This window comes from Idiotropiscis lumnitzeri, chromosome 11, assembly GCF_059441095.1.
Source record: "Idiotropiscis lumnitzeri isolate Australia: NSW breed Sydney's pygmy pipehorse chromosome 11, RoL_Ilum_1.0, whole genome shotgun sequence".
Lineage (NCBI taxonomy): Eukaryota > Metazoa > Chordata > Actinopteri > Syngnathiformes > Syngnathidae > Idiotropiscis > Idiotropiscis lumnitzeri.
Window position 1 is genome coordinate 11,836,089 of NC_142401.1, and position 25,528 is coordinate 11,861,616.

Below are 25,528 nucleotides of genomic sequence, written 5' to 3' on the forward strand. Positions count from 1 at the left end.
TAACTATACAGTACTTAATACTCATGTATTTGATATTAATGAATGTCTTGTGAAGAGTAAAAGAGGCATTTTCAGTACTGAATAATTACACTACACGCACACATGTTATATTATTAAAATTGAAAGAAACAATGTACTTTATGTATGTGATTCATTTATAATGAAACGAAATAACTACTCCTAATTCTAATTAAACAACTAAAAAAATACAGGTGTTATTCAAATTTTAAATAATACATTAAGGGTGAACTTCACATTTGCTTCTTTTTTTAATTTCCAATTATAATTAAACATTGAAAATTATAAAACATACATTTAACTCACTGCAACTGAAATAAAACGTTTATGTATTCATTTACAATGACAACATACATAATAATAACGGTGTAATAATTTCTTTAATGTTGACAGTTGATAATTTCATTGCGTTGAAGGTGGTGTTTTTGTAATTCGGTCAGTATGCCCATAGAGGGAACTAAAGGATGCATGGAAACTTGACACAATGGCGGAACAGTAAAGTTTGCACAGTTAGAGAGGGTGTTTAATGTTAACCCGAGCAGGATATGTTAATGAAGACGATATATTTAATCGACGTGATGGTTTGCGTGGTTAATTTGAGTTCCAGATAGACACAGATTCATATTTGAAGCATTTGGGATGTAACTAATCATTCAGTCAATCCAATTTGAGCTCTAAGTCATATTAATGATCCACTAAGGTTAAATTGCAATGTTGAATAGCAATTGAAACGTTCGTATTGCAACTTTCTTAGTTTGGTACCCGTGAAAACGCCCAAAACAAACAAAAACTGCATGAGCCTACATTTCCCAGAGTGCCTTTCGCTACCGGGACCCGCCCTCTACTTTCCATAACTTCAGTCTGACGGATTTTCTGTTTTGCTGTGATTTGATGGTTTGCGGGTATCCACAGGACTTGCTCCCTCGTCCTGCACCACATGAGACCACCGTCTGCTTCCTCATCGACCCCGAGACACTTTTAATTTTGCGGCCCGTTCGGCAAGATGTACATTGGTTCGTCTGGGACGACGTTGCTTTAGAAAAATATTTCTCCTGAAAAGCGTCACTTGGAAGACTCCCACGTTGTTGTTTTTTGGGGGGCTGCCGCACTCGAGCCGTGTTTATCCAGAGACTGAGAGGTCAGAGAGGGGGTTATCTTTGTGCTGTATGGCTGTCAAGTTGTTTCAGCAAGCGATTACTGGACGTTAAAGGCTATGATTGTCGGGCCAGGCCAAGACGAGGGCGGACAGGCGATGCCAACCGGCTAACAACGCTAAGCCAGGCAGGGATTACCATGTGGGTGCGCAATATTTAGCACATTTCCCGACCCCCCCCCGCACCCCCCCACAGCTTTTTAAAAATATACCTCACTGGCCTCCAACCCAAAATGCAAACGTAACGACGGGTGAAGTCGGTAAGCTAGCTCTTGTTGTCGCTGCGATGTCGCACAAGCTAGGAGCACAAAAGTTGGCTATGGAAGGGAACGTGCAGCAAAAAAGCACCCCGCTAACTCGGGAGCTCACACGGATATTCAGCAGCTACAACAAACACTCCGCCCTGCTCAAGAAGAACCTCAAGGAGACCAATGCTTTCTTCCGGGAAATCAGACAGAACTACAGCAACGCGTGTGCATCAGCGATGAGCTCGGAGTCAGCTTCTCTGGAGGCAGGTCGGTCAACATCCTGTCTTCTTCAGCATCCTTGCAAATACGCACATATTCATCTTACTTATTGATCATAAGCCAGTGATTCCCAACCACGGTGGGAAATTAAACATTTTATTTTATTAAAAGTATCACTTAGTTGAAATATGATATTTTAATGATCTCTTTGTGCACCTATCTATGCCAGCAATGTATACAGACAGGAGAAACAATTACATGCTCTTCCCCTGGGTGGCTGAGGTACAGCTAACCTGTGTATCCACCTGTTGCCACTGATGCTGCAGAATGCAGTGGTGCCTTGAGATAGAAGTGACGCCACTTGCAAGTTTTTCAGTGGGCTTCCCGTGGGTCATTGAGAAGCATTTAAAGTTATTAAAAAGATTTTGAGAAAATTGAAGCCTTTACATTAAAAAGCATTCAATACTAGGACTGTTTACTGATTCAAATTTCCAAAATGGATTCGATACAGAAGGGATTCGATTTTTGATTCACAATTCACTTTGACTGATTTTGGATTCCATCAAGGATTTCATGCAGTACCAATTTTACTTTTGGTATGGAAGGCATTCTCAAAAGAACCAATGCTGCATTTAGTAGAAACTGCTTGCTGTAACGAGGTGCATTAGTAAAAATATTAATATTTACATTAAGAAATTAAGCCATTTGTTTTGATTCGCTACTTTTGCATAGGGGCAATATCTCACGTGATGCTTTAAGTCATGTAAATTTATGGGGAAAAAAGCGTTACTAAAAGTATCGATATATGGTTTTATCAATCGATATTGGGCTACGAAAAGGAAAATCGATGTTTCCATTTTTTAAGCCCAATTAAATTAATTAACAAGAGTATGAAACACTTGTAAAAATATTTTATTGTACATTCAACACAAATGTGAAATGTGTGATTTCCAGCAATTTGTGATTATCGGTATATTGAAATAAACATGTAAGATAGATTGATTGAACACTCTAAAATGTCCTTAGGTGTGATTGTGAACGCGGTTGGTTGTTCGTCTTTGTGTGCCCTGCTATTGGCTGGCAATCAGTTTGGGGTGTATACCCCGCCTACTGTCTGAAGACAGCTGGGATAGGCTCCGGGGAGAAGCGGCTCAGATGGATGCGAAAGAGAGATCAAAACAAAATTAAAAAAGATATTTTAGATACATTCCAAAAACATGCATGCAAGCTTCACTGAACCCTAAATTGTCCGTATGTGTGAATGTGAGTATTAATGGTTGTTTGTTGTTACGGGCCCTGTGATTGGCTGGCCACCAATCCAGGGTCTTCCTTGCCTCTCCCCGAAGTCAGTTGGGACAGGCTCCACTTTAGCCACGACCCTAATGAGGACAAAAGAGATTTTATTATTTTTTTGGGTCAATTAGATTGCGCATGTGAACTCCATTGTGACTAATTTAGTCATTTCCTCTCGATGTGATGTGTTGTGAGATAATGACTTGAAAAGATGTTCATTTTCAAATGCTGAATGATTTCCCCGACGCCTAAAGTCGCAGTTGATACCTGTGTGGAAAGACTAAGCATTTGCTGATATCATGCTTAGCCAAAAGATCGACCTAAGTGTCTTCATCTTGGATTGAACAGTGCTGAACATTAGATGAGTCAGACTCAACACAAAGCATGGGATAAAGCTCCCTTTCATGGGAGCAGCCAAACACGTGTCCTCACTTTCTAAAACACTAGATTCATCCGGCCTTACATATCTTGACATAAAATTGCATCACATGATGTCAAGCGATTGTTCAACGATTTAGTCCACTTGCTTCAGTGCCGTGGAGTTTATGGAGCTTGAAGTTGCCATAAACGGGCCACTTTTAAGCATTAATGTGCTGCGTTAGATCCAGGAATGCATACCAATCACAATGAACGCTCAAGTAATGTGTTTAAATGGAGGCGAGACAAAAAAAAAAAAAAAAAAATGTCGTCTTGTGCTCCTTGCGTCTGTCCCATGTGTAACCGTTTCAAACCGTGCTGAGTCACGCTGGAACTTAGTCGGCGTGGTTCATCGCCTTGTATAATGACTTAGATCTGAACAAATGTCTGATTACACGTGCTTCAAACTGTTTAATACAATTTTTAAATCGAATTACATGTGTATTTAAGCAAAGCACATATGTTATGAAAATCCGTTAACTTGATGCTAACACAAGACGCAAAACGCATTCAATGGCTAACACAACTAGCAAAGACGTTTCTGTAGTTATAACCCATGAAGCAAAACATATTTCAACTCAAATGTTGGAGTAACAAGTATACAACACTATTCCAATAATTAGGCATATATTTTTATTATTTTCTTCAAAAAATGAATATTGTGACTGGAGCTTACTGAGTATCTTTGTTGTGAAAGGTTTTATTTATTTTTTATTTTTTATTTTTTCTTTGGTCATGTCTATTCCATGGTGGCGACAGTAGCTAAATTCCAACCATCTGCCTATTCCAGCTCTCATTCCATACTCCAACATTCTTTTATGCTTAGCAACATTTAAGGACTTGTGGGCTGTGAGTCGATTTTCTGGTCAGCTGGTCACTCCCTGCTTGTGCTCGCTGGCACACGTCGACTTCGCCCAAGTGGGACGGTCCCAATCTTCTTGTCAGTAGCAAGGCATAGTCAAAACAAGATGGTAGGACTGGAAGGGGAAACTTGCATGGGCCCATGGTTTGCATATTCTCTCAACGTGACATGTACAGCTCCGGTCCACAAGGGGCGCTGTCCTGTCTGTTGAAATGATCAGCTCATCAGCATGCTCTGGAGAAGCATGATAATGATCCTGCCATTTGAATCAGGTGTGTTGCAGCAGGCAGAGATGAAAAATAAGTCCAGCCCAGAGATGGTTTGGCTGACATTGCACTTCACCTACATCCCTCAAATGAGAATTCTGTGACTCCTCTGGAATATGTGTCGTGATGCGAAGTCCTGGTTCGGCGCCAAGGTGGCCCAACTAAATATGTTCTTTTTTTCTTCATTGTATTGTGTTTATACTTTCTTTTCCCCATATTCTGCTACATTTATTTTTAACCACCCACTGATGGAAAAATGTCACTTAGTTTTTGGGCTGGACTGGATTGACGGTGTTTCCATTCATTTCAGTGGGAAACAGTTCCTTGGTTTACAAACCTCTTAGGTTACAATTGAGCTTAGAGGTTCCACAGTTTACACAGTAAATAAAAATATTGAAATAAATCTACTGCTCCACCTTGTGATTGAATCAGTGATCAGTTTATTTAAACTCGCAGTGATCAGCCCCAAAAATCCTGATTGCGTAAAGCAGAGAAAAGATGATTTGAGATATAACTATTTCAAGGTACGAATGTGATCACAGAATAAATTAAACCAAGACACGGCGCGACTGTTAATATTTAACTGTGCTTGCTTTCGCACAACTGGATAATGCATCGTGCTTACAGTTCAGAGGTACTGGGTTTGATTCCAGCTGCCCACATTCCAAAACATGCATGGTAGGTTGAACACTCTAAATTGTCCCCAGGTGTGATTGTGAGCTCAGCTGGGTTAGGCTCCAGCACCCCCCCCCCCCCGTTACTGTTGTGACGAGAAGCGGAATCGGATAATGGATGAATGGGTATGATTATTGATTAATTCACCTTGTTTATTGGTCTCTCTCCGCAGGGCAATTGAGCTGCATCGCTTTCCCGAGCCACGAAGAAGAGTTCCTGCGCAACACTGTGGGTGCTGCCCCATACATCTTGGTGCTGGGCCAGAACTGCACTGCCCGCTATCAGCTGCTCAATTGCCTGCTGGGAGAAAGACTGCTGCCGCTTGGCCCCGAAGCCGGCGAGCCTTGTGGAGGCGTCCAGGGCACCCCATGCAAGAGGCGGAAGTTGTGTTTCACCCACGGGAGACAGACGCGACTCAGCCTGGCTCTGCCCGGCCAGTACGAGCTGGTGCACCAGTTAGCTGCAAACCGCGGCCGTTGGGATACGGTGCCCCTTGAAGACCTGGAGATCCACGAGGAATGTGAGGACCCAGCACACAGACTCGCTGAGCTGGAGATCACCCTGCATCACCCTTTACTTCAGGTAGGGTTTTTTTTTTAACTGAATCTACATGGGTTGACAACATTCACTTTACTGTCAATTATTGGTGGAGGGCAAATCAAATGAATTGGCCTTAAAATATATATGAATGTCTGCACAAGCTCTTATTTATCTCAAGTGAGTCAATATTTAAGGAATGTTTGGAATTTTTACTTTGCAAACAACGGATAAAATTTAATGCTTCAAGAGTGAGATTTTTTGTTTGTAGGTGCGTTTTATGTCTCACACAAGTTGTTTTTCTGTCAAGTGGCACCCCCTGAAGATAACCATAATACAGTCTGCGATTCTCTTCCTCTTCCAATTAGTTCCAGCTCCAAAATGTTTTTCTCTCTATAAATATAATTGAACTAATCCTTACCCAGAGTCAGACTGTTGGCATTGTATAATATGAACCCTGATGGCAGCATTTGAAGATTAACTGTCGTATATGTTTACCTCTATGTAATAAAACCAAATATAGAGGGAAAAAAATATTGACGTGTCACAGCCTGAGTAAATATGAAAATAAATTATAAAAATAAATAATGCCCCATGGCCCGTGCATCAAAACTTGGCAAACAGCTGTAGAAAATTGCATGTGCACTCACTGCTTGATGAGTCGATGATGAACAAAAAACGGAGAGGGATTATGCCATGTGCTTCGGAGGTGAGTCTTTTCTCACTTGGCTGTTAATCAATTTAAATAGCTGACTATGGGTTGTACACAAACTCATGTTAAATCAGACCTGGGCAAAGTACGACATGGAAGCCACATGCCCACAGGCTATAACCCTCACGGAGACCATGAAGTCAAAACACAAAATGTACTCTGCTTTTATTTTGAAAGTTGAGCTTTTATTTTGTGTCCCCAAGTGTGGATGTTGGTACACGCAAGATGGTCAATGTGTTGCCAAATGCATATTGTGCAGAGCAGACTGCGTGCGCTGTCTGTTTTTTACTCATTTTGCTGGCTTGTGGGTTTAATATGAGCTTTTCAAAGCAAAATATTTTTCATTCTCCAATAATACAGTAAATACACCGGAAGTACAGATTTTTTTATTTTATTTTGTTTTATTTTTCTTTCATCTGTGTGTTGGGGACCACCGTTATAACTCATCATTGTTATTATACATCAATCTGTTAGTAATAAATACTTTTCAAAGTTGTTTCCACTTATGTATTTGTGTCATGATATATGGGCTAATATGGAGTTGGCAGTTGGAAATTTTAATGGGTAACAATGTTATTTTAATGACCAATTTTTTTTTAATGTGTACTTCATAAGTATGTACTTTGCACCATTTTTATTGAAAAAAGATTAGATATTTTTTCCCCTATAGATTCTAAATAATAGAACAAAGCTGAGTGTAGCATTTTGGCTTGGTCCTCAGCAAGCATTGGAGTTTCTCGAATTTTCATGTGGTCTCGTTCCAAAATGAACTGCCCATACGTGTGTTAAATGGTCATCAGCAAAAAACGGCCACCATTTAAAGTGTCTCTGATGAAATCCAAATGAAGTTTAGCTTTTCTTATAGGATTCTTGACTTGATTTTTTTTTTGCTTTCTAGCACAAGTATGAATGTTTTGTGAACCTTAGGAACTGTTCAAAATTAGGCCCACGTTCCAGATAAAGATAAAAAAAATCCCCAAAATATCATGCTGCCACCGCCACTGCTGATATGGTTTCGGGAGTTTGTTGTCACGTGTACGAAACAGTTCATTTCTTCACAGACATCTCTCCTCAATCTCAATCACCTCCTTGTTGCTATTGTGCTCTCGGCATCCTATCTGAGCAATTTGTTTTTACGCGTCTTTTCATTATTTTTGGAAGCAACTCATGTTCTTGGTATTATCACTGTTGTGCCATAATTTCTCTACTTTATGATCACCTCACCGTGTTCCGTGTATATGTAATGCCTTGGAAATTCTTTGGACGCTCTCTGCAGATCATGGATCAGAAATTGCCAAAAATGTCTTTTTTTTTTTTTTTTTTTTCAATCAGTCAGATTCAAACGTGGTGGATCTGTCCTGACTCTCATTAATATGAGTTTGAATGTAATTGGTTAATTCTGAACTCAGCCGCATTCCCAGTCGTAAGATGATGAGCACACTTGATCTCATTTGTTTATTTTTATTACCCTCTCTAAAAGTGTTTTTTTTTTTTTCCAATTGAGTTATACGAATTATAGGTTGCATTAATGGTGGAAAAAGTTATGAACTGATTTGTCTTGGTCTCATCTTTTTATCACTGAAACCTGACATTTGAACAGGGGTGTGTAGACTTTTTATTTTCATCCTACATTTTGTCAGTACAATCAATGTATTGTTGCATTAGTTTTATTGTTCGCCATTTTCCTACAATGCAACCAGTTCCCTTTTCTGGCTCTGTGGCCATCATTGCAATTTTACTCATTTCCTCGTCACTGCTGGTCCCAAGGTACAAACCACACTCAGGCAAAAAGAAAGAGAAACTCTTTTGGAAGTAAGCCTTAACGTCATCACTTAGCCAAAGTCTCACAAGATAAGTTGACTTCTTGTGAGATGTCAGGCACAATGATGGTTTGACCTAGTTTTTTTTTTTGCTTGATTTATGAGGCATATTTTCCGTCATGTTTTTGATTTGAATTTGAACCGTGACATTTTAGTAGCATTCTAATCAAGATGTTTTACTCTAAGTGATTGTGAATATGTCCACCACCATCCACAATGAATATATTACGTGTGCTTTTGTTCTACTAATATTGTACACGCTTCAATTCTTTTGGCTCTCTCTCATGAGGGAAAAGTTTGGATTACTTGCTCACAGTTTTAACAAACCTGCTCTAATAAAAGCTGAAAATCCCAATGAGCTGCCAGGGGTGAATCGATTTTAGGATGGCCAGTGCTCAGTCACGTGTGACGTGGAACATTTTTGTCATCCGGTCAGTCCAAACCCCTCATGTCAAACCCTGAGACGCCTGGGCTGGTGCCTGCCTCAGGGCAGCCCACCCGCCTAATGCTGCCTGCCTTACGTAATGCTGCTGGTCTGGTGCGATCCACATGACTAGGTCGCGTAGGGGAATGAAAAAAGAAAAAATCCCAAACCCCTTTGCTATGAAAAAGTTGCCATAGAGACAACTGAATCCTTGGAAAAACGTTTTATAGCTGTACTGCTAGAAAAGTGTCATGGTGCACATTGCCGGATATAATTGGCATTATTCACTGTTCCCTCCGGGGATTAACAATGAAAAAATAAGTTGAAAATCAGTGCTGGAATATTTTTCATTAGTGTTCATAATCACATGTTGCTTTAAATACAAGATCCCTTATTTTTTCACTCCGATCTCTAATTCTTTATCATGATCTGATAGTCTTGCAGTTTTGCGTATTTGAAGTTGATGAAAATTGTCAGCTGCTGCTGATGGAAATGCCTGGACGTTTGCTTTTAAGAAAGTGTGGAAGATTTTCACGCGCCAGTTAATGAGCGCATGTTCCTTCTTAGGGACTAAACAAGCTTGAGATTTCTGCTCAATGAACGAGAGATTAGCGTGTTTGGGTCAGTGTTGTAAAGCACAGAATCTCTCTGCTCACTGCGGTATTCACACACTGCTGCTACAGTCGCAGCCCCCTGCAGACGAGGAGACACTTGTTAATTAGCTAGTCCTCCTCGTCCCAGTGTGGCTCTATTTTGGCACCCAAAGGACACAAGGTCCAAACCTGTCCTTGCATTTATTTTTAACGTACATCACCTTTCAGCGCTCCACGAATTCACACAAGACAGTCGGCTTTTTAACAAATGCCTGCAACTTTAACAATCATGGTGTTAAATTCGATTAGTTCTTAAAGTACTCATTGATCTTACTGGGTCATATTGGAAGATAAAATTAATTTAAAAAAAAAGAAGACTCACTTGGTATAGTGGTACACTCTCCCTGTGCCGTGTGATTGGCTGGCGACCAGTTCAGGGTGTGTTGTGCTTTTCGCCCGCTGTCAACTTTGATAGGCTCCAGCACCCCCTCGCGTCCCTGTACAGGATAAGCGCTATGGATGGTGATGCAAGTCCGGGGTGTACCCCGCCTACTGCCTGAAGACAGCTGAAATAGGCTTCAGCGTGCTCACGACCTTTATAGTGTTTGAAAAACACTTACATGGCTACACAAGTTCCGCTTTGCAGTAATTAAATATAACTTGGGCATCTCTTTTCTTTATTCCTCACTGGCAGCCCCAGAATGTTTGCGTACATCTGCATCAAATGAATTAACCCCCCTTTTTTTTCTCGCTCATCCCGAAAAAAAAAAAAGGAAAAAAAAAGAACACCAACCACAGTGCCTTTTTTTCTTGCAGGGTCTTTGTTGAAATCAACTGAGTTAAAGAGATTCAAACGCTGTATTGATCTGGATGCTCGCAGGCTATCTTTGTTCCAGAAAGGCAGCTCAGTTCGTGTTTCTTGGGGACGGGACTGACTGTCTCCTTTGTGTTGCTATGTCTGCCCCTTTACCATCATGGCCTCGCTTCCAAACTTGTTTTTATTTATTTATTCAAGGGTTACACAAATCAACAGTCGGTATTAGTTGCTCCCGTCCCACAAATACAACAGAAATTTACAGTGGCATCACTGAGGTCGGACGTAAGACAGAATTGAAATTAGATTTTGTCTTCGACATGCAATCATGCATATAGAGAGAATCAATTTTTGTTTGGCAGAGTTTATTAATGAACTACAAAATAGATGTATGAATGAATTCCCTTGTAGTGAGCTCCAAGTGATGATGAGGAGCAGTCATGCTAATGCATATCTTCCAGTTTAGATCAAATTAAAATAACCAAATGGTTAGCATTCTGTACAATTTCAAAAGCCAGATCTGCATTCAATGTCCTCATTTTGCTCTTTTCTGCTTGGCAAAGGAGATAATCTTGTTCTTTAGCTGCATGTTTGCCTACATCGGCTTTGTTAGAGGCTTGTCTTTCAATGGCTGCTTATTGCAAAACGGTGAGTCATAAAACAACGATGAGCTAAAACAGCTCTTGGAAGAGTGTGGTGTGGGTGTGTCATAGTGACATGCAATTTTCATTAATTTCATTCTGTTTTGTTTTATTTATCTTAGAATTGCAGATGTTTATTCCGTGTTTGTTTTTTTTACATTGCTTTTCTCATCAGATTGAGACTTAAATAGTCACACTTGTTGGACTGGTCGATGTCACTTTAAAATACATTTTCTGAATATAATCAACAAACAAAAAAAAAATCCTAAAATAAAAAGTAGATTTTACACAGATCTGATCAGATCGGCGCATAGTTAGCATGTCAGCCATATTGTCTTTAATTTGCTGATTGATCAATGACGTCATCCGCTGGGGCGGATGGCAAAAAAAAAAGTCCCCATATAGTTTAAAGTTTACAAATGTATTATAAATTTCAAACTCCACAGAGAACAGTTACCAACCCTGCTAAATGTAAAAGGTTGAAACAAATTGACCAGCATATTATTGGATAATTTTCATTCATTGGAGTTGTGCATGACTTACAATCAACATTTTCATTTTACTACTTGCTGTACACATGCCGCACACCAGAAATATGACTTTAAAAAGGCAAAATGACGAAGAAATACCAAGCTACAGGCTGGGAGAGGTGATCGACAAGCTAGCGTTGACTAATAACTAAATTCAAGTTTGAATTTTTATCCTAAAATTGGCTCACTTTAACTAGAATACCGCAGTGCATTTTAGCCAAAGGTCCTTGTTGATTAAGGCTGGATGCTTTGAGACAAACTTTATAACAAACACCTTAACCATTTATTTCTCTGACTAATTGAACGGCACATTTGAATAACGTAACGAGTTCCAGAACATTGGTCAAACGTGCTGTTTGTTTATTAACCACCAATCACGCGCCTTGTATGAGTGCCAGTGGGTTTGTATGTACAAAGCCTCCGAGTCAACTCATCTCTTATTTTTTAAAACCCGCAAAACACTGAAGCTGTGAAAAGTGAAGCTCAAAGTTGAGAGGGATTATAGTATATAATGTTTTGGGGACGCTTGAAGAATGTGTTTGATTTTACAGCTATCGTTTTAGTTGCAATGCAAATGTGTGAACTTGTTGTTTCCTCATCAGGAAGCAAAGGTCATGGTGGTACCTTGTGCTAGCGTCCAGCCCATGGAGGAGGCCCTCGAAGACTGCACTCGAAATGTGATCCCTATCATACTGTATGCCATCAAGGAGGAGTCCTTAAACACAGAGCAGGTGGCCGAGCTTTGGAAAGTCAAAGAGATGCTCTCCTTTCCCATCTGTTTTATCCGCCTCCCCGACACCATGCCCACAGCCTCGCCGGAGCCCAGCCGCCGCGCAGAGAAAGATAAGGAGCGGGAAAAGAGCGCCGTCCATAAGCAGCTGCTGTCCCTCGGCTTTCTTAGTGGCCCGGCAGGAAATTGCTCCTGCGGGGCCCCCACACAGATGCCCACCCCGGGCGCCAAGCCGCAAAGCATGCTCGGTGAAGCTTTCGAAAGACTACACAGGCTGCTGGTGCCTTTTACGCGCCAGGTGCTTCAAAACCAGCAGGTGGAGGCCGCCAGCTTGCTCAACGGGCTCCACTGTCGCTGCCTGGATCTCTTCATCAACCAGGTCAGAGATGTTCTGCCTTATAAACATATGACTATTAATGGCGGCGCTTCAAGAGCTTGTCTTTAACATGCACATGAGCCAAAAAGTAAGCAACGTTTGTGCTTTTTGTTCCTTCTCGCCCCCTGCAGGCCTTCGACATGCAGCGAGACCTGCAGATAACCCCCCGTAGGCTGGAATACACCCGTGAGAAAGAGGGCGAATTGTTCACCTCTCTCATGGCCATTGCTAACCGCAAACAGGAGGAGATGAAGGAAATGATTGTGGAGACACTTGGCAGCATGAAAGAGCAATTGCTTGAGGATGCTGCCAACTTGGAGTTTACGGGTGGGTTGGTTTATACCATTTTATGAAAAGACTCTCTTGTCTTTAAGTTAGCAGCCTCATAATAACTTGCAATAAATACCATTTGTTTGCCAATATATCACCATGTTTTGATAATTTCACACTTTTTTGCCCGTGACGAGAAATGTCTTGTACCACAATCTTCAATTGCCGGACCGTGGTCCCGATTTAGACTGAGTCTAGGTCCCATTTGGAGCTACGGTCAATTGACGCTAATTAAAGATAAAGTGCTGTATGTTCGTGGTCACATGGAATTGTCTTTTTTCTTCCAATCCGCTGACTCAAGCGGTGTAAGAGGTGTTGCGATCACATAACCAAAATGAGTCAGTCAAAGCGAAAATTTACCTGAAGAGATGGGATTTGTAGGGACATTGGCTCAGAAATGTGAATTTTAAGAATGAATGGACGGTCAAATACTTATCCATTCTTGCAAACGTTTCTCATACGTTGCAAAACCATGGCTGGAACTTTCAGGACAGAACTCGCAATGCATCAGACAAGGCAATAAGAGGAAATGAATTTTTCCCCGAATGGTGTGATTTTTTTTTTTTTTTTTTTTTTTTACGGCAACATAAAACGCTTCGGTCGTAAAGGAATGTTTCAGTCATGTAGTTGCCTTTGAGACATTAGTCAAAGGAAGCAAAATCAAACGCTCTTTTACTTTTGGATGTGTGTTTGAAAAACACTTTGTATTTCAGTGTTTTTGGGAATGCATTTATTGATATTTAAGCATTGTTGTACTTTAGTAGGGTTAAAACGGTAATATTACTTTTTTCCATGAAAGCAAAACCAGACCCCTCTGAATGTTAATTGCAGATCATTGGTTAAGTATTTTGTAATGTTATGGTATTTCCTGGAATATAAGGGGCACCTGCATATAAGCCGCAGCAACTCTTTGAGGTAAAAACGATATACAAGCCGCACCAGGCTATAAACTAGCTTATTTTCTGAACTATAGAGCGCCCCTACCAGTGAAAGAAAAATCCACAGAAAGGCCGCACTGTTGTATTAGCCGCATGATTCAAAATCTGGATAAAAAATACTGTATTCTGTACGTAACCTCTTCTCACAAATGAGATCCATTAAATTAAAATTCTGCTGCTTGTTGATCAAATCAAAACAAGTGACCTCCATTTTTATTTTCTCTCATTTGCTGTTCTCCACCATGAACCCACGAAACGCATTGTGGCTATACGTACAATCCGTTACGTAGTTGCTTTACTAAAAGTTTTTTTTAACCAGGTGGAGGTAGCTGAATGTTTAACTGTTGGAGAATGAAAAATGTTTTGCCCTGGAAGAGGGTGGTTGTGACATGGCAGCCTAATCCTCTCAGGTTATTTGTGGAGGGTGGGGGGTTTGCCATTACTGGCTTTTTTTCCCTTTTTTTCAGAAAGAAAAAAAATATACTGTCTTGATGTGTTTCAGCATAACATATGTGGTCTAACAGTCAGTTATGGGTTGCATTGCTGGTTGCATTCTGAATTTTTCAGGTTCATATTATATTAAAGAATATTTAATATTATTGTTAGACTTGCACAGTTTCAACATCAACACTGCACTAAAATATACTAAAGAAACATCTCTTGGTGGTTATATGCAAAAATATTTTATTTAGAGGTTAAATTCGACTGAAATGTTTAAAAATGTGCTCAAAAAGTACTGTACATGAAAAGTAAAAAGAAAAAAAAGGACAGTTTTGGATATAAAAAAATAGCTACAACGCTTCAAGAAAAAAAAAGCTTAAATAATTTGTCAATTAAATGTGTTTAGCGTAATACACACAAATAAAAAATTTACCTAAATAAATCTTTGAAGGACAAACCGATGAACTGATTAAATGCATACATATTGTTCTTACAAGTTAAATAGAGCTGAATGTTTAAGGGGGTGAAAAATCCACTGGACTGACCCTCGGATGTGTAGCAGGCACTTTAACCTATTTATTTTCATATCTTTTGCGTGGATTAAATTGCTTCCAACTTTTTAAATGTCAACCATGATAGCATTTAGCTGCCAACACAACCAAACGTCGGTCACCAGATGGTGATGTGTAAAATTCTTTTGCAGGGAGGACGAGTGCTCCTCCTCTTGTCGGCTTGAAACTGAGTGAAGTCATTCCCTCCCGAATGCAAACACGGTGAACACGCACGAGACGAGCGGCGCAAAGTAGTGTCGTATCGTGTTACACACGCAAGACAGGCTAGGCATGTTTCTGTCAGTCGACAGTGAAATGGGCGTCCATGGCTACTTGGTTAGGGATGAATGGCAAATGAATTTGGGAGTCTCCTGGTCAAATTCTCTAAATTCTAAATGAAAGACCGAGTGAATATAATTGCTAATTCCGTGTGCTGTTTTTCGTTTGACTGCAGACATAATAGAAACAACCAATGGCGAGCCGGTTACGTCAAAGGAGATCAAGTCTTGCATCCACCAGATCCAGGAGTTGATCGTGTTGCGTCTGAATCAGGCCGTGGCCAACAAGCTCATCAGCTCTGTGGACTACTTGAGAGAAAGTTTTGTTGGAACACTGGAGCGATGTCTCAGCAGTCTGGAGAAGTCCCACATCGACTCGTCCGTACACAACATAACCTCCAATCATCTCAAACAGGTGCGCAGACCTTAGTAAACGAAATCTGTGACGGATTGCAACTAACTTTAAGTGTGAGTTCTTCTCATTGTTAACTTGCTCTGTGCATCTGCCGCAGTTGTTAAACGCTGCCTACCACGTCGAGGTCACCTTCCATTCAGGATCCTCCGTCACGCGACTCGTCTGGGAGCAAATCAAACAGGTAAATCATTCAGGAATGCGGCACATTCCTAATCGCATGGCTATCGGAACCTCCAAGGTGATTGTTTGCCTCTCCCAGATCATCCACAGGATAACGTTTGTGAACCCCCCTGCCATCTCGCACGAATGGAAGCGCAAAGTGGCCCAGGATGCCATTGAAAGTCTCAGCGCCGCCAAACTGGCCCGAAGCATCTGCTCCCAGTTCAGAACCCGTCTCAACAGCTCCCATGAGGCTTTCGCCGCATCCCTGCGTCAGGTTAACATGTTCATGTTTCCTTTGTTCGTATGTTTACCTCAAATATAGCAAATCACTAATATTTACAACTAGCGCTCTGGGAAAACAAATCTCAAATAGATGATTTTAATTGTACAAAGTACCAAAATGTTTTTGTTTTTTTTTATATATATCGGTTTCATTTTCTTCATCCATTCAAGTTCACAAGGTCCTCCCTAAAAACTAAAATGCTGCTTAAAACGAGCTCGCCCTCTCTCACCTTCCCTCTCTATCTGTTAATAATTGTCATGTATGGACAGGAAGCAAATTAAGCTATCAAAGCAACAAAAGTGTGCAAAAAAAATGCATCAACTGAAACCAAGGAAACCAAAAAAAATTCAGGTTGAGATGTCCAAAACTCTCGATATCGTCTATTTTTTTTAATATTCCATTAACCACAGAAATCTTTAATTGAATTGAAAAAAAAAATCTGATCTAAATTAGTGATACTATTAAATGGTATGAAAACCACATCATTTATTAATCAATGGCACCAAATCAACTGCACTTCAATCTCTTCCTAAAGACATGAAGCTCCACGATGAATCTAGGAATGATGATGACAGGCTTAATTGTCTCAAGCCCTTCTATTATGATCAGAAAGCGTGTCAGATTTTCACTTTTGAGCATTCACAAAATCACATGCCTTCATAGTATAGTCCCACCATTGAGCGCCTCATGTCATGGACTAACGATGTCACGGAGGCCTGACGCCACTTCTCTGCTGATTGAGCCGTTTCACGCCGAGTCCGATTTTGAAGATCCTTGAAGCTGATAAAGCAGCAGCTGTACAGCATCCCTGTACGTTTCAGTATGTCATGATATGTGAACAAGGTTGATTTAGTTACGGACAAAATGCCGAAAACTAAAATTGAAAAAACATGATAAATGGTAAAAAGTGCTTTGTTAAATGTGTGGAAAAAATTTAAACAATGTAAACTGAGTTTAATACTTCTCAACATGATTTCAATCCACAAATCCACTTTAGAGGATGTCAACTTTGCCAACAAGGCAACCTAGTTTTTGAATAAACTAAAACAAATAGAAACGAACAAAGCCATGCTGAAAACGAATTAAAACTAACTACATTTAAAAAAAAAACAAAAACTCAAAACTAACTATAATTAAAATTCCAAAACTAAAATATCCCTGTTTGTGAAGTGCTCCCCCCAGGCTTGAATGGATGGTTTGAAAATCTGCATTTACCTCTTCAATGGCATAACAAAACAGTTTGTACAAAAATTCTCTTGCTCATTCACGACCAGAAAACGTCATTTACTCCCATTGACGTATTTAGCCGTCAATGGGAGTGAATGAGTTATCACGAGAAATCGTGTGGTTTATGATTTTTGTACCCTTGTTTGACAAATGAACAGTTTTCCCATTTTCCCCCCGAGTGTTATCAAGGGGACTGCAGCCAAGTCAAAATGAAAAAGCAAACTGATATTGTTTTAATGTCACTGACATGACTAGGGAGGAGCTGAGGTATGTCATTTGCCGCATGCTATCATGGAGGTGTAGTAAATCACAGTAAAGTGCCGTGCTTCAGCGACCTGCAACATTTGCGCTTGACTGACTCAACAACTGATCCAAGTTTTGTTCCGTTAATTTCTTCAATTCTCTGAAGTTCACAAATAGTTCCAGTCAGATATCTGGGCTGCTTTTCTTATCATCGCAAGGACCCGCATCCGAGATGGAGGCAGTCAAGAAAATCTCGCTTTCTAAAATGCAGCCCTCACATGTATATGATTTTCACGTCGACATATTTCTCCCTCAGAGGTCATGTCAGTTGAAATCGTTCTTCCTCGCTCCCTCCCATCTCACGGGTCCAAGTCCAAGGGCAGACTCGTCCCAAGGTTGATTCCCATCTGGTCCCACGGATTCTCCCAAGGCTTGGCATCCTGCAATCTTGTTTGTGTGTAATTAATTGTGTATGTGTTCAAATCTCCAATTGTCGTGTTTATGTGTGAGTGCCAGCCTTGTGTCATATTTGTTAGGTCTTTGGCTCTCCTGTGTACGTCTCATCACTTGAATAAAGGTTATTTCAATAGATGATGTGAAAGTGTGCCAAATGAACTTGAAAGAATGATTAAATCGATTTAAGATTTGCCATTCAAGTTGTGCAAACACTTCTGCAAAGCATTGCCGGTGTGAACTTGGCCTTCAGGCCACTCTCATGCCAAGCTTTGAGGGTGTGCCGCAAGACGGATGAGAACACAAACCTGTAGGAGGCAATTTATGAAAAGGGATGCTTGGACAAACATTGGTTTACGTTGGCTGTCGGCTGAGAAAAATAACATTCGTCCCTGTGAGTTTGTGTTGGGGAGGAACGCTGCTTTTATTAATTTGACAAACGACGACAACGTCAGGAGGTCAATCCTACTTGCTTGTGAGAAATGGGGGGGCCATGGTGATCAAGTTATAATGAATTTGTTTCATAGAAGGAAGCAAACAGCCAGGTCACCAAACAGAAACGTACTGGAAGGGTTGATGAATGAAAGTTGTAATTACAAACAACCATTTGTGAATGCTAACCAAGCGGCGTTTTGTGTGTCTGGTTGCAGCTGGAGGAAGGCCACACGGGGCGATTGGAGCGCACCGAGGACTTGTGGCTGCGTGTGAGGAAGGACCACGCCCCCCGATTGGCCCGCCTGTCACTGGAAAGCCGTTCCTTGCGAGATGTGCTGCTGCATGGTGAGCAGGGTGATAATAGTTTGGGGGGTTTTCATTATAGTTAATTTTATTTCGTTTTGACTTGATTTGATTTTATTTGAGTTATTTTTTTTATTTAATTACTTTTAATTCGGTTTTAGACCAGGTTTTATTTTTTATTTTTGAATGCTGCATTTTAGTTTAGTTTTAGTTTCAGTTTTTTGAATATATGGAATATTTGTCAGGTGCAAGACAAAAAGGTCACTAAGTAATGTGTAATTAAGTAAAATAAACGACAATTCTCAAATGTTTGTTTCACTTTACTTCCTTCTAGAAGGATGAAAAAAGATTTACCCAGAAAGCTCCTGTATGATATTAATTGACAAAGATGAAAACAACGGACATTTTCTCTATATTTATAGTAAGTTTTAGTTAGTTTTATAAACACATGATGTAGTGTCAGTTATTTTTTAAGAGCATATTCATGTTCATTTTATTTTTTTAATGAAAATGTTTTTCCGATTTTCATTTATTTAGTTAGTTTTCGTTAAAAATGGCCGCTCCCTGAGTTGGATAAAAATGGGTGGATTTTGCTGCTTAATTCATATTTTATCAAACGCAGTAATCGGAATACCGTGCTGTAGGGCTGGGCGATAAACCGAAAATTTACCGTTACCGAAATTCATTAAAATGACCGAAATCATTTTGCCCCTGTCGGTAAATTCGGTATTTAAAAAAAAAAAAAGAAAAGCCTTTTCTGTCTGCGGCAATGTTCATGCCCCTTTAAGACCGCTTCGGCGCCTCTAGTCACGTGACTCCACCCGTCTGATCGAGAAGGAAAACAGACGTCGCTGTCGTAGCTGGCGATTCAAATCCAGAAGCTTTTTCGCCACCCACAACACAACCATGCTGTGCTGAAAGTTCAAAGTGAGAAGCAAGGTTCGACAAGTGACAACAGCCCATTAGGAGGCGACACCATACGAGAGAACGTCTCAGAGGTGGATGCGATAGCCTAGCACATAGCTAAAGATAAAGCTACTCTAGTTAGTGACGTGCACAGGATTTAAACGCTTCATTTATCGTTATCGAGGTAAAATTGCTCAATTTCTCGCGATATTGATTTGAGGTCATATCGCCCAGCCCTACGCGTGCTGCACTAGTGTACTCGCATAGAACATTATTTTCAAAAGGATTTTTGACTTGATTTTTTTCCTCTTTAACATAGTTTTTTTTTTTCTCCATAGAAGTCGTGTAAGATTTTTCTCTGTGACGAACAACAGTTGTCCTTTAACAGGTAAACCAAAGATAGGCCGTGAGCTTGGCCGCGGCCAGTACGGAGTTGTGTACTTATGCGACAGTTGGGGAGGGCGCTATCCATGTGCCTTGAAGTCTGTCGTGCCACCGGATGACAAACACTGGAACGATCTGGCTTTGGAGTTTCACTACACAAGGTGAGTGGGTAATATCAGAGGGTCTCGAGCATCTTGTTGAACTTCAAGTCCAAACTATTTATTTGAAAAAAAAAAAAAAAAGCATCTCTTCATTTCATGTGATCAGTGCCCTTGCAACCCTGCTGTTTCAAAGAATTCCTATTTTGGGCTATTGATGTTTTTCTACGAACACGTCTGTGTATTGTACCAAGTGTCTTCTTGGCACACGCTTGCTTGAGATTTCACCAAGCGGAGGAATGCAGGACCGGCTACAAGCGGAACTGCGCACACGTCGTTGACAACACAGGACGCTTTGTGCTCAGGTCGCTGCCCAAGCACGAGCGGCTCGTCGACCTGCACGGTTCCGTTATCGACCACACGTACGGGGAAGGCTCCAGCATTGCCGTGCTGCTCATCATGGAGCGGCTTCACAGAGACCTCTACACCGGCCTCAAGGTGATACACAGCTGCTGCGTCAGAACTTAACTTTACCAGCATGCCTGCTTTCTTCTCAATCAGTATTTTGAGCCTGTCAAACTCTTGCACAGAACGGGTTTGGTGCGTGTGCATGTAGTGATAAACTTCCATCAGGAGTAAGACTGCGAATATGAAATACAGCTGACACAATTTGGCCTTCTACCCTTTTTGAAGAAATTCCACAAAGATATTTATTTCATTATTTTTGCTTGCCTTGAGGCTTACTCATTTTTACAAGCATATCACACGACCGAGACGAGCGGTTTGATTTTTTTTTGTACATAGCTACGGGCGGCTGCACTTGATTTTCTAAATAAAACCGATTCAATGAAATATTTCTGGTTTAATCTTTCTGTGCAGTACCAAGTGGTACCCAGCCATGGTTGGGAAATGCTGCTTCAAATGACGGCGACGGCGCTGATGTTAAAAATATATCTCACCAAAGTAGAATATTGTGGGGAAAAAAAATCTTTCAGTAGTCAATTAAAAAAGGCAAACTCGTTTGATTTAATCCACAACATAGCAACTATTTCATAATCATTCAGTGAAAGAAACAATCAAGATGCAGTTACTGAATCTATGAAATATTAGTTTCACCTTTGATTTGAATTACTGATTTATTTATTTTTAACCATTATTTATATGAACTTGTGACAATTCCTGCAAGCCAGAAGAAACGAGTCTGAAAATTACCAGCTCGATTTTGTCCCACTTTTTTTTCCCCCTCTCTTTGCCATTTCTACAGAAAAATGCATTATTTTGCAGGCTGTCTAATGGTCATTGGTGGAGTTGGGAAAACTAACGTTCCTTTTATGTCTCCGTTGTTTTGTTCATGTCAGGCTGGTTTGTCGCTGCGGGAGAGGCTGCAGATCGCGCTGGACGTTGTGGAGGGGATCCGCTTCCTGCACAGTCAGGGCCTTTTGCACAGAGACATAAAGCTCAAAAATGTTCTGGTAAGTGCGAACAGGCTCGACTAAGCACTGAGAATTGATAAGCCCGCTTAAGATGATTGCATTTTATGATGTTTGCTTTTCTGTTTTAAAACACAGCTGTCAGATTTGACAGTCATCTGATTAGACTGTGGTCATTTTGACTCATACTCACTTTCTTGTTATTCAACTGCACACTGATGCAGTTGTTTTATTTTATCGAAAACATTGTGAAGTTGGAAGAATATCAAGAACCACATCACAAAAAGTCACCACTCTTTTTCTTATTTCTACATTCTATTCACATTTTAACATTTTATTTTATTTTTTTAACAATTTAAATTTTTATTCTTCCATTAACTAATTAACCATGCATTCCTCCCATGTACAACATTTTCTCTAAAACTCTCCTCTCAAATACTTTCATTCATTCAAACGAACACTTGATTTTTGATGATGTATTGTGCTTTGTCCGGGTGAACATCGTATGTTGTTCACTCACAATTATATATGGAAGTATATTGCCATTTCAATTGCTCATTTGGTGATTAAATTTGAAATTGTCTCTTAAAGTTGAATATTTCCTAGTTTATAGACAGATGTGATGCGTTTTACCCGTCGCCACGTTTTTTAAACGCATCGTAACTGCGTTTGCTGCAGACGTGAGCGCCTGTGTGTGAGCGGTGGCAGACTGCAGCTTCTCATTGTGTTTATTGTTATTCCTTCCTTTCTTTCTTCCTTCCTTTCACATTGTAGCTGGACAAGCAGAACCGTGCCAAGATCACTGACCTGGGCTTCTGTAAACCAGAGGCCATGATGTCCGGCAGCATTGTCGGAACCCCCATTCACATGGCCCCAGAGCTGTTTACAGGTACCGTTGCTCGGTCGTGGCACTATCTCTGAACATAGTGTGTAAAAAATACAAGCCAGTCCTGCTAATGGAGCCTCCTCACAGGAAAGTATGACAACTCTGTTGACGTCTATGCCTTCGGGATCCTCTTCTGGTACCTGTGCACCGGTTCCGTTAAACTCCCAGAAGCCTTTGAAAAATGCTCCAGCAAGGACCAACTCTGGAATAATGTCAAAAAAGGTGTGCTCGCTCGATGCATAGATGGATAGATCCTGTAGCTTGGTACACCGGTGCCTTGAGATACGATTTTAATTGATTCTATGAGCCGTGTTCATAACTTGGGAAATAAATCAGCTCTACCCAATGAAATAGATTAATTCATTCAAGCCAACCCACAAAAAGCCGCAAACATTTTTAAAGCATACAGTAACATCGTAAAAAAATAGATTTAGTTTGCGCGTCATGATTAATTCATTGTGATCGTGTGGCTCCATCTGGTGTGCACACGTTAGCCATCTGGGATTACGGCTATAAATCAAGACGGTCATAACTGCTCAGTCAGCTGCAGTAATAATACTCGTTTTTGGAAATGATAAAGAATATATGCCTAAAATGATTATTCAATTGTCAGTCTGCATGTGTTGCATCACTGCTTGTGTTCAAATATCCGTTGCTTAAAGAACACATTGACAAGATGCTATGTTCGCCCATATACGGCGTTGTGCATTATTAAGCAATACAGCAAAGCCGTTTGGTTCAAATACAATGTAATACAGATGCAAATGTAAGTTTTGAATTGTTCAATTTCTGTCAAACTGCTGCTTGTTGTGAAGTGAGTTGAGTTCAAGGCCAACATGCAGCGATCAAATCTCAAATTTCTACTCTCAAGTCAGAGCAAAAAAAATCGGACGATTGCCGTCTCATATTAGTCGTCAGGTCATTCGTATCTTTAGGCACCTTTTTCATTCACGTGGGCATTTTACTTCACTCCCAAAAGTTCAAAGGTTTCTGGAAAAGCACCTGTTTTTCTCACTCCCATGTCCCTGTGCGGCCTCCAGGCGCCCGACCCGAACGCTTGTCCTCGTTCGACGAAGAGTGCTGGCAGCTGATGGAAGCCTGCTGGAACGGCGATCCTTCCCAGAGGCCCCTGCTCGGCATCGTAGAGCCCGGCCTGCAAAGCATCATGGTCCGCCTGTGCAACTACGGCTCGGAGCAGAAAAGCAGCAGCCTAGAGGATTCGAACTGAAAACACTCCCGACTAACTAACGCGTACGTAACAGGGGCCATGCTCATCAAAAGTATTTTTTTTTTCCTCATATTTATGAACGGATGCTCGATGGCCACAATTTGTGACCTATGACGTCGTCCTTCTTATTCACGTGTGGGATTTATGTAATTTATGAGGGGATACAGATGTTTGCAAAGATGTTTTATTGTTTATTTGTATAGAAGTCCACCACTTTGACATGCTAACTGCCACTCATTCACAGTAAATGTTACTAGATGCAACTTTTAAATGTTGTCCGTTACAAAAAAAAAAGATACATTTTAGATTGTATTTAATGTCTGCATCTACACAAACACCTTTTTTTTAAATAAAAGGATCTGTTACAAAAAGTCTGCTGTTATTGCCATTTTTTGCCCCCGGGATTCATTTTCTGTTTAGCTCCCACATGATGTTTCCCATTTGGTAATGTAAATGGTTAAAAAAAAACGTAAGCTAGAGGTGGATATACGTCGTCAGGGGTTGGAGGTCGCTTGAGCTAAATCCGTGAGAACCTGACCTCGAGATCAAAGGTGAAATCCCTCTGCAGACGGTAAAATACGAGAATTAGGATTGCTGTCTTGTTCTATTTAAAGTTTTGCCGGTTTAGTTACACCCACAGCCATCCAAGAAAAAAAATTGCAATACCACCAAAATTGTCACCTAACACAACATCCACATCAATTCATTCAAATGGAAGAAAAAAATGTCATGTTTAAATTTTTAGGTGTTAACATTGTTGCCAACCGTAAATGTTATTGTTTTATTTTTAAAAGGTTTGTGTATCGAACCAAATGAATCAATTAGAACTACCATTCCTTGTTTGTGACAAGCAAAAAAATTTACATTAATATCTGTAATTAGCAGAGATAAGCCTCAGACCACTCCCTCATAATCCAAACAGAATGACCACGTGCACCCATAAATGCCTTGGGAATATGTTTTTGAATGTCTTAAACGAAATATTGACGAGCTGTGAAACAGAAATGCAAAAATTAGTTCTATAGTTAATAGTAATCCATCATCACTAGCGAGAAATGCTGGGATGTCAGGTTCACGTAATGTCAGTCATGTCCGAGCTTTTGATTGGCCAAAGCAAAGGTTAATTAATTAATTAATTGGTTGCTAATTGAAAATGAATTTTTTGGGGGGTTTTTTTGCATGCTAGTCCACTTGTATCGTTTATTCATTACAGTTGTTATAAAAGATATTTAAAGCTTTTACACGTTTCCTGTCCGTACCTCTTAAAATGACACTTTAATATGTAATACTGAATACTAATTTACATCCTTTAAAATGTCCTTATTTTTCACATAATTACTTCTCACCTCAACTGGAAGATGATTTTCTTTAAAAAAAAAAAAGAAAATGTTTAAATTCACATTTTAACAAATTACCACCTCTAAAAACTGAAAAGTCACATGGTCCAAGGGAAATTCCATCATACAGATTCTCTGCAAGTCTTAGACAGGCCACAAGTTAAATGAACTTTTTTCCACATTTGAACTATGACTAGGGGGGTTAAAATTTTGGCATGGTCCTGGTATCTTAATCTTTTTTACTTGTGCTTTTTTTTTTCTCACTGTACTGTAGTCTGCTTAGTGTTTTTAGCATAAATGTTCTAATGCTATATTTCATCCATTTGCTCTATATATATATATATATATATATATATATTTATTAGAAACGATGGTACTCTTGAATTAAAAACTCCAACCAGTATATAGCTAATATAACAAATGTATGCATAAATGAATACGTCTCACACTGTGTCAATCAAGACTGAGCATCCTTATTTGCAGTTAAGGTCGTTGAGGCGTGTCTGCATCGTCTGGTTTCTAATGTCATGAGCGTCAGCTGTTAAAGAGGCGAATCAGTTTCTCACATTGGTTTACCATGTTCATTTGTACAACTGCTTTGATGAGCACAAAAGCGAGCCTTTAAAAGTGAAGCGCAGCTGATGCTGACAAATGCATGCCACTTTATGGAGCATCGTGAGCCTAATCACATCACGCTGTGTATCCAATTGCTTCCACTTGCTTCTTGGCGCACTGCGAGGAAAACGAGCTGAAGCACGAACATCTGACTCTTTCATGTCCTTAACAAGAAGATTGACAATTACGTCACTGAGGGCCGCGAACCATGCTTGAACACGCAGCTCGGTTTGTTGACCTCTGACCTGAACTTTCAA

At 40.3% G+C, this 25,528-nt stretch overlaps 1 protein-coding gene across 2 annotated transcripts; it reads left to right on the top strand.

Moving 5' to 3' along the window:
- Positions 1-850: 850 nt before the first annotated feature.
- Positions 851-23,690, top strand: dstyk (dual serine/threonine and tyrosine protein kinase). Of its 2 annotated transcripts, XM_088309907.1 has the most exons (14): positions 851-1,686; positions 5,324-5,733; positions 11,825-12,331; positions 12,460-12,655; positions 15,043-15,281; positions 15,379-15,462; positions 15,541-15,717; positions 18,300-18,429; positions 19,682-19,838; positions 20,141-20,273; positions 21,134-21,247; positions 21,980-22,094; positions 22,179-22,313; positions 23,132-23,690. In XM_088309907.1, exons 1-14 carry the CDS (start codon positions 1,458-1,460, stop codon positions 23,317-23,319), a joined length of 2,814 nt encoding a protein of 937 aa, XP_088166033.1. In that variant the 5' UTR covers positions 851-1,457; the 3' UTR covers positions 23,320-23,690. The 2 variants fall into 2 exon arrangements, with proteins under 2 accessions (XP_088166033.1, XP_088166034.1); XM_088309908.1 differs by lacking the exon at positions 22,179-22,313.
- Positions 23,691-25,528: the final 1,838 nt, after the last annotated feature.

Bases quoted from the DNA above. Each gene is read 5' to 3' on its own strand.
- dstyk (XM_088309907.1), top strand. From the start codon at position 1,458: ATGTCGCACAAGCTAGGAGCACAAAAGTTGGCTATGGAAGGGAACGTG. The intron at 15,463-15,540 runs GTAAATCATTCA...TGCCTCTCCCAG, and splicing joins TCTGGGAGCAAATCAAACAG to ATCATCCACAGGATAACGTT. The intron at 22,314-23,131 runs GTGTGCTCGCTC...TGCGGCCTCCAG, and splicing joins CTGGAATAATGTCAAAAAAG to GCGCCCGACCCGAACGCTTG.